General features: G+C 39.7%; 1 protein-coding gene across 1 annotated transcript; it reads right to left on the minus strand.

Annotated features, from left to right (window-relative positions):
* Positions 3,038 to 4,667, minus strand: LOC110266778. Its single transcript, XM_021111790.1, has 3 exons — positions 4,347 to 4,667; positions 4,109 to 4,210; positions 3,038 to 3,961 (listed from the first exon to the last, which is right to left on the minus strand). The coding sequence occupies exons 1-3, from the start codon at positions 4,665 to 4,667 to the stop codon at positions 3,038 to 3,040; spliced, it is 1,347 nt and encodes a 448-aa protein (XP_020967449.1).

Consider the following 10,034-nt stretch of genomic DNA (forward strand, 5'->3'; position numbering starts at 1 on the left):
CCAAATCAGTTCCCAAGGATTTTAAAAGCGGACATTTTAGTCCCCAAGAAAAATTAATACACAAATTAATCCCCAAGATTTTACTCCGGCAGACAAATCAATCCCCAGTTTATTTTCTGGCAAAATAATTATCCAGATCAGTCCCCAGAGATTTTAAAAACGGACATTTTAGTCCCCAAAAAAAATTAATATACAAATCAATCCTAACGTTTTTCTCTGTTAGACATAACAGTCATCCTATTTCTATTATTATTTTTTATTTTATTTTATTTATTTATTATTATTATTATTATTGAGTGATTATATATATATATCTAATGAATAAATTTATCATTATTGTTGTTCAAAAAATACAAAAAATTATGATACAATATTATTATGCAATTAATAATAATAATAATAATTTTATTTTTTTTGGATGGAGGATTGTTATGTCTAACGGAGAAAAACATTAGGGATTGATCTGTGTATTAATTTTTCTTGGGACTAAAATGTTCGTTTTTAAAATTCTTGGGGACTAATCTGGGTAATTATTCTGCCAGAAAATAAACTGGAAACTGATTTGTCTGTCGGAGTAAAACCTTAAAAATTGATTTGTGTATTAATTTTTCTTGAGAACTAAAATATCCACTTTTAAAATCCTTAGAGACTAATTTGGATAATTACTCTTTTAAGTAATTTTCCTTGAAGTTTGTCAATTATATAAATATATTACTCTTTATGGTTATTTGTTGTTTAGTTATTTACTTGAAGTTTGTCAATTATCTAAATATATTACTCTTTATGGTTATTTGTTGTTTAGTTATTTACTATCATATCTTAAGCAAGCACTAATCATGGAATAAATTCTTTAGGATCTCAACGATGCCATAAAGATCATTCATTCATATATATTATTTAGCTCATTCATTACATAGATTAAACAACAATATACACCCTTTACACCTTACATAACATTACTACAAATGACACCAGTTACAAACAGAACCAAACCAACTAAATGGATGATCGTTTTTTGACCCCAAACTTCATCTTTCAACTTGCCAATTCTCCATGCAAGATTCATCTTTAGTTCATCATCATGAGTTACAGGTTCTTGAATTTTCATTTTCATTATATCCAATATCAGCCCCCACAAACAATCCATACCACCTCTTTTCACTTATCTGAAATGAAAATAAAATTAGAATATGCTGAAAAAATAGAGAAAACGAACAAATCCACACAAAGAACTAACTTTTTCACTCACATTATAATTGAGACAACTAAAGAAAGGTTTGTTTAGATTTAAATTTGTTCCAGACCATCTCAAAACAGGACGACAGCTATAGCCACACCATTTAAGCACTCATACTGCCCTCCCTCGATTCTGCATCCTCACAGAGTAGCCATTAGAATATGATCGGATGGAGCTCCTTGCGTTAGTGCTACTATCTCCTATCATAGTTTCTAAACATCAACATTAATCATCGAAGAAGGAAAAGAAGATTAGAGTTATATACATATTGAGTGAGAGAACAAATTGAGTATAAATTGAAATTAAGCCACGTCACCTAGTTGTTGAGAATGTCCAGCGTGACAACAGATGACTACATCAGCATTTCAAAAATTGACTTATTACCGAAAATGAGAACAAAGACCACTATAATACTTGGAACTGTATTTAGAAAATCACTATAAAAAAAATTAAGATCTCAAAAATTAAATCAAATAATTACGTGAATTTCAAAAACCATTATAAAAATTTACTCACATAAAAACTGACGCCTTTATAATGGCCCACAAATTCCTACTCTATACACTTGAGATAGGATGCATTATAATCAAGTAGGGGTGAGCACGGATCGGTTTGGTTCGAATTTATGGTAAAATTAGAATCGAACCGATCAAAATATAATTGGTTCGGTTTGGTTTGAATTTGTATTTTTTTGTACATGTATCCTAACTAAACCAAACCGATTAAGAACGGATTGGTTCAGTTCGGATAATTGGCCAGGTACCCGATGACTTTGAAATTCATAAAAAAAAGCCAAATTTTTATCTTAAAAATTTAACAAGTACAATAAACATGTAACATCAATAGAAATAATCCAAACATGTTAAACACCAACTACATTAAAAACTAAACTCATTAAAATTCAAACATATTAATAATGAATAATCATTGAAAAAAAAAAATGTATAATAAAAAAATAAATATATATATATATATATATATATATATATATATATATATATATATATATATATATATATATATTATTTAATTAATATATGATCGGGTTCGCAGGTTGGTTCGGGTTCCGCACCCCCAAAACCGATACCCGAACCAATCACTAACAAAAATCATCGGTTTAGTTCGGATTAGATCCGATTACCCGTTGATTTCAGAACCAATTTAATTGATTCGATTCGGGTTCGGACAGGTAATCGGGTTCCTGCTACCTGTGCTCACCCCTATAATCAAGCCATCCACTGGAACAATACCAAAACAAATCGAAGAAAGGTATTACTATTAGAATTTTTAAGTCAGTTTTTGCCTTACTTTGAATTTGTGATTTTCTCTAATAAATTGAATTTGTGATCTCCTCTAATAAATCGAATTAGTATATTTTGATTTATTAGATTAAATTACATGCTAAATTAAATTGACTTAATTAAATTTATATGTAAATATTAAACTCAAGTCAATTTGATTTAATTTACATAAAATTATTTAAGATAGACATATAACTTATTTTTTTTTTAAAATATCTGATAGATTAGAAAAATTATAACAGGATTTGTGAAAAATTTTTATAATGGGAAGAAAGTATACTAAATTAGTGTTGTATTACTAGTGAATAGCATGAATGAAAAGGAGTACGAACATAAAACGTTTCCCTGCTTTGAGTGAGGGTGACACTTCAGAGTCCAATTCTCTAGTGGACAAATGATAATTCTCTACTCTTTTCTGATGCTACTTTTGCCCTATATCAATCATTCTCATACTCAATCGTAACTAACTTTGCCACATAAGCATTCTAGAAGCAATTTGTTACATCACATAATCCTGGTGCCAAGTTGGGCATTTCTTTCTTCTAGGGCCCAACATCTCTGGCCCATGACTCTCTTCTTTTTCATCTTCAATTGGTTCCTCTTCAGCTGGGCCTTGTTGGTTTGGATTTGGGGTTGCATCAATTATCCCCATCTCCACTATGACCTTGTTCTCAAGGTCCACATCTGGGAACTCCCTGCTAAGTTCAACCATATCTACCCACGTGGTCTCATGGCGAGGAACTCCTTCCCAATCAATAAGAAGTTCAATTCGAGATCCTGTCGGAGTGGAGACAACACGACTTACTATGATGGCGGCTGGGCACGGCTGCAGAGAAGATGAAAATTCAGCTGCTGATGGCACTGACACTGGCGGAGGACCGTGGAAGGGTTTCAGCACTGACACATGAAAGACCGGATGAAGGGCACACGACTCCGGCAACTCCAACCGGTAAGCTACCTTCCCTACCTTCTGAATGACTTTGTAGGGACCATAATATCTCTTCCGTAGTTTATTATGTGGCTCCAAGGATAGGGAGCGTTGCCTATAAGATTTAATCTTGAGTAAAACACAATCCCCAGGGTTAAATTCCATGTCCCTTCTATGTGAATCAGCTTGCTTCTTCATTTTATTTTGAGCCCTTTGAATAAAGTAAGTCAGTTCCTTATTTAGAACTTCCCTCACCTTTAACATCTCATCCACCTCTATAACACTCGTAGTACCTGAGGAGTACCCAGGGAGTACATTCATGGGAAATCCAAATAAAGCTTCATGCAGAGTCATGTTAATAGTACAATGGTAGGAGCCATTGTAACAGAACTCTGCCCATGATAAATAAGAGGTCCACTGTTTTGGATAGGTGTGTGTGAACACGCGTAGGTACTGCTCAAGTGTTCGATTAACCACCTCTGTTTGTCCATCACTCTGAGGGTGATATGCAGAGCTATAAAGTAACTTAGTCCCACTTAATTCAAACAAATTCTTTCAAAATCGACTCAAGAAAATCGGATCTCGATCCGAAAAAATAGTAACAGTAAAGCCATGTAACTGTACTACTAAATTGATGAATACCTGTGCCACATCCTTGGCTGTAAACCCAGGTTTCAAAGCACTGAAATGACCCACTTTGATGAAACGGTCCACCACCACTAAGATCCCTGTAAACTCAGCTGACTTAGGAAGTTGCACAATAAAATCCATGGAAATATCGGCCCATGGTCTAACCGGAATTGGTAAGGGCTGTAGCAAACCTTTAGACTTGGCGGGAATGTACTTAGTGACTTGGCACTCTTGACAGTTCTCAACAAACCTGTGAACTTGGGCTCGCATTCCAGGCCAAAAAAAATGACTCCCCAAGGGCCTTATAAGTCTTGAGAATTCCCACGTGACCGCCCCTAAGTGACGAGTGAAACTCTTGCAACAATAATTCCCTCAACCCTTTGAAATCGGGAACCCAAACCTGCCCTTGATACATCAAAAGACCCTCCTTCATCGCATAATCTGGTCCTAATTCCCCTGTTTTCAACTTAGCAAGGAGGCGCAGCATGGCTGAATCAGTTTGATTCCCTTCCAATAAATCCTCCATCAGTGTGAGATGGACTGAGGTGAAAGCCCTGAATTCATGAGCCATAGTTGTCTCTGGATGCCTGGACAGTGTGTCTGCCACCTAGTTTTGTTTTCCCGGTCGGTATTCTATGTCAAAATCATATCCCAGTAATTTGTGCAAATAAAATTGTTGTTCAGGGGTCAACACAACCTGTGTCAGCAGCTCTTTTAAACCCCGATGATTAGTTTTTACGGTAAATTTTCTGCCTAGTAGATAATGACGCCATTTGGCAACCGCCTGAGTAATGGCATACAACTCTCAAATATAGGCAGAAGACATAGCCAACTTTGGATTTAGTTTCTTGCTAAAGTAGGCTAAAAGGTGCTTATTCTGGGACAGGACAGCACCTATCCCAGTGTTAGATGTATCGGTCTCGACGGTAAACCTCTGAGAAAAATTCGGAAGGGATAGCACAGGTGTGTGAGTCATGGCTGTCTTCAATTTGTCAAATGTCATGTCTGCTTCAGCACCCCAATGAAAACAGTTTTTCTTTAGCAATTCAGTGAGTGGATGAGCCAGTTGAGCATAACCCAAAACAAATTTTCGATAATAGCCTGTTAACCCAAGGAAACCCCTCAATTGCTTAAGGGAAGTTGGCTTCGGCCAAGCTTGTATTGCCTCAATTTTAGAAGGGTCAACCTTAATTCCCATAGAGCACACAACATGTCCCAAATAATCAACCTGATTTTGACCAAAAGAACATTTAGAAGCTTTAGCATATAGATCATGAGTACGTAGGACAGCAAGAGTAGTTTTGAGATTCTCTAAATGATCCGCCCATGTACGGCTGTAGATGAGAATGTCATCAAAGAAAATAGCTATGAATTTTCGTAGGTAAGGTTGAAAAATCCGATTCATGGTAGCTTGGAATGTAGAAGGGGCATTAGTAAGGCCGAATGGCATTACCACAAACTCATAGTGACCCAAATGAGTTCAAAAGGCTGTCATGTGCACTGAATTTTCATTCATTCTGATTTGGTGGTAGCCCGACCGCAGATCAATCTTAGAAAAATATTCGGCACCAAAGAGTTCATCAAGTATCTCCTCTATAGTTGGTATAGGAAATTTGTCCTTAACCGTAATTGCATTGAGAGCCCTATAATCAACGCAAAAGTGCCAACCCCCATCCTTCTTTCTTACCAAAAGCACCGGGCTAGATAATGCACTATGGCTTTCTCTAATCACACCAGTTTCAAGCATCTCTGTGATCAAACGCTCCATCTCCTCTTTCTGAAATTGAGGATATTTGTAGGGTCGCACCTTAACTGGCTGGGCACCCGGTATGAGCTCAATTTTATGGTCAATCTCCCTAGTGGGAAGGAGCCGTGTAGGTTCCTCAAAAACCTGTTGGAATTCTTCCAAAATATGCTGAATATCTATAGGGGTTGTTGGTTTGTGTTGGTCTCTCCCTCAATCATTCTCAGGTGATAGAATGTAGTAATGACCTCATTTGTCACCAATTTCTGTAGCATTCTATTACTGAGCCCTTCTGATTGCAATAGCGTTTCCCCTTGTAATTTCACCTTCAAATCATGCACCACAAACTCCATAGTCTACAACCCGTAATGAGTAGTGACATAACCAAGACCCATAAGCCATTGGACACCTAGAACCAAATCTGCACCTTGCAAGTCCAACATATACGTGCTGATGTTAAACTTGTAGCCTTGGAGAATCAAGGCAATTTTCCCACACTGTACCTGACAGCCAATACTATCTCCATTTCCCACTAGTACTTGTAAAGGAGTCACATCACGCATAGGAATTGCAAGTCTCTGAGCCACACTGATTTTAACAAAATTATGGGTACTGTCCCCATCAATCAACACCATCAGGGGCTAGCCATTATATGTTCCCTTCAACCTGAAGGTAGCGGGCTGGTACTGCCCCACCATAGCGTTAAAGCTAATCTCAGGTTGCACCGGTTCAATAATTACCGGTTGTTCTAGTCCTTCAGTAATTACCTCCTCTGCTGGTGGTTCCCTCAACAGTTCCTGCATTGCATCCTCTCCAATTAACATAATAGCATAATCCTTTAGACATCTTTAGCTTAACCTCCTCTGCTGATAAGTGTTTGTAAGGGGTGTTTGGGATGTGCTTAGGTTGTGGTTGGGCTGGATGCTGGTAGGGTTGTTGTAGGATTGTGTGTGTGTGTTTTGTTGTTGGGTTTCGGTTAGTTGGTGGAGTTGGGTTGCTGAAGTATGTGTTGGTGTTTCGATTGTTAGGGTTTGTGTATGGTTTCAGAATTTTAATTGAGTGTGTAGGGTTCGTGTTCACACCCTGGTTTGAGCTATCCGATCCGGGATGATCAGCAATAAAGCGACCGACCTCTTCAGGTCAGGCTGTCCGACCTCTTCTCAAAAGAAGTTGGTCAAATCGACAGAAAAGCCCAGTAAAGGGCCCAAATAGAGGAACACGACCCAAATCCAAAGGCAGTCCAAGCCTATAGAGATACGGGCGGTTCCCTTGAAGATAAGCTGACCTCAAATCAAAGATAAAGATAAAATAAGATAACTAACTTATCTTATCTAGAAAGGTCACTCTACAACCACTATAAATACACTGGAGCACCCAGGTATAACTCATACTCTGATTCTACAATAAACCTGCTTAATACCCGTGCTAACTTAAGCATTGGAGTCTCTTGCAGGTACCCCCCACCCTCCGGTGACCAAGGATTAGAAGTGCAGCCAGTCCAACAAGTCGGACACAACAGCTCCGGCCGCCATCAGCCAGCCGGACACGTCATTTCCGACCAGTACAGAAGATCTCATCCGAGATCGACCTACAGTTTCAGGTAACCCTCGGAACATTGGCGCCGTTGCCGAGGAACCTGGAAGTCATCCCATCCCTATGGCGGACGACCATGACAACGACCACGATTCAGATCTGGAGGACAGAACGTCGCACAAAAACACGGATGCTACACCAAAAGATACTCCAAAATCTAACGGAGACAAAAACTCATCAAATCCAGGAGTAATAGAAGCACTTCAAAATCGTTTAAAGCAACTTGAAAAAGAAAGCCAGCATCAACGAGAAGTTGGCAAGGATCTACAAAGAGAGCTAAGGCGGCGTCGAGAGCTAGAAGATAAAATCCTACAACTCGAAGCCGATCTCATAGCAAAGGCTACCCGGACCACCCCTGAGAACAATTCACGCAAAGATCAAGATCCATTCACTAGGGACATCATGAAAACTAAAATTCCTAAGGACTTCAAACTCTTGGATATGACTCTGTATGATGGCACCACAGACCCCAACCATCACCTCAACAACTTCAGAAGTAGAATGTACCTCACCGACGCCTCGGACGCTGTTCGCTGCAAAGCTTTTCCAACGACCCTCACAAAGACAGCAATTAGATGGTTCGACAACTTACCTCCTAAGTCCATCTCAAGCTTTGACGACCTAGCCAAAAAATTTCTGGCCAGATTCTCCATCCAAAAAGCCAAGGCCAAGCACGCCCCCAGTCTACTAGGAATCAAGCAAGGAGATCGGGAAAGTCTTTGCAACTACATGGAGAGATTCAACAAAACATGCCTAGACATACAAAGCTTGCCAACAGAGGCCGCCATCATGGGCCTCATCAATGGCCTACGAGAGAGACCTTTTAGCCAATCTATATCGAAGAAATATCCCACATCTCTGGATGAGGTGCAGGAGCGAGCGGAAAAATATATCAACATAGAAGAAAACTCTCGGTTGGGAGAAACCTCAAAATCTGGATTCTCCTACCGAGACAAAGATAAAGAATCCAAAAAGAAGGAAGATCGACAAGGGGAAAAAATTAAAAAATATCACAATTACACCCCTCTTAGGGTATCCCTGGTAGATGTCTACAAAGAAGTCTGCCATACGGAAAAGATACCCCCAGCTCGACCACTCAAAGGCAAAAGAGGAGGAGAAAATCGGAATGAATACTGTGAATATCACCGAGTCCGAGGGCATTCCACCAACGAATGCTTCGACTTAAAAAACATCATAGAAAAATTAGTGAGAGAAGGAAAACTAGATCGGTTTCTGGCCACCCGAGATGATGATCAAAGAAAGAGAAGAAGGGATGAAGATGTCGGACGAATCGAGCGATCACCTCGTACGCCAGAAAGACATGTCCATATGAGACACGAAGGATTTGCAGGAGGAGGAATCTCCAAATCATCCCGCAAAAGATATCTTAAAGAAGTATATCATGTCGAAGGAAAGGAGGAAGCACTCGACATCCCTGCAATCACATTCACCAAAGAAGACGCATCCGGTATCATCTCAGGACAGGACGACCCCATGGTCATCACCATCATACTGGAAAACGCCAATCTCCACCGCACATTAATAGACCAAGGGAGCTCCGCCGACATCTTATTCAAAACTGCCTTCGATAAGCTCGACTTAGAAGAAAAGAACCTTAGAGCATACCCTAACAGCCTGTTCGGACTGGGAGATACCCCAGTACAACCGCTGGGATACGTGTCACTACATACAACCTTTGGAAAAGGGAACCAATCCAGAACACTCAAGATAGACTACATCGTGGTCGACGTGAGTTCAGCCTACAATGCCCTAATAGGTCGGACAACACTAAATCAACTCGGCGCAATAGTCTCAACTCCACATCTATGCATGAAATTCCCAACTACAGAAGGGATAGCTATGATAAAAGCAGATCAAAAGATGGCACGCCGCTGTTATAACGAAAGTCTAAACCTCAGAGGCAGAAGAGAAGAGTTCCATACAATTGAGCTTGGTGGAGTTTAGAGACGAGAAGAACTCCGTTCACAGCCCGAAGGAGAAATAGAGAAAGTTCAGATCGGAGATACCTCGGACAAAACAACTAATATTGGCACGATCCTGAAGGGAGACGCAAAAGAATTACTAGTACAGTTCTTACGAGATAATGTCGATCTCTTCGCATGGAAAGCTGCAGACATGGCAGGCATAGACCCCAAGCTAATGTGTCACAAGTTGGCGGTCTATCCAGGATCTCGACTGGTACAGCAGAGGCAAAGAAAACTTAGGCCAGAACGATCCCAAGCTGTGGAAGAACAGGTACAAGCACTACTGGAGGCAGGATTCATAAGAGAAGTCAAGTACCCACTATGGCTAGCTAACATCATCTTGGTGAAAAAATCAAATGGGAAATGGCGAATGTGCACCGACTACACCGATCTCAACAAAGCCTGCCCAAAAGATCCTTACCCACTCCCAAGTATCGACGCTCTGGTAGATGCTTCATCCGGATATAGATATCTCTCATTTATGGATGCATATTCCGGATACAACCAAATCCCCATGTATCCACCAGATCAAGAAAAAACCTCGTTTTTTACACCAAAAGCAAATTACTGCTACATTGTGATGCCTTTCGGTCTCAAGAATACGGGAGCTACTTAT

The sequence above is a fragment of the Arachis ipaensis genome, chromosome B01 (genome assembly GCF_000816755.2).
Source record: "Arachis ipaensis cultivar K30076 chromosome B01, Araip1.1, whole genome shotgun sequence".
In the NCBI taxonomy this organism is placed as follows: Eukaryota; Viridiplantae; Streptophyta; class Magnoliopsida; order Fabales; family Fabaceae; genus Arachis; species Arachis ipaensis.

What these genes read in the sequence shown, in the direction of transcription:
- LOC110266778 (XM_021111790.1), bottom strand. Translation starts at nt 4,667, where the DNA reads ATGGCTCATGAATTCAGGGCTTTCACCTCAGTCCATCTCACACTGATG. An exon ending in ATGCGAGCCCAAGTTCACAG is followed by an intron (nt 4,211 to 4,346) that starts GTTTGTTGAGAA and finishes CAACTTCCTAAG; the next exon opens with TCAGCTGAGTTTACAGGGAT. An exon ending in CAGCCAAGGATGTGGCACAG is followed by an intron (nt 3,962 to 4,108) that starts GTATTCATCAAT and finishes TATCACCCTCAG; the next exon opens with AGTGATGGACAAACAGAGGT.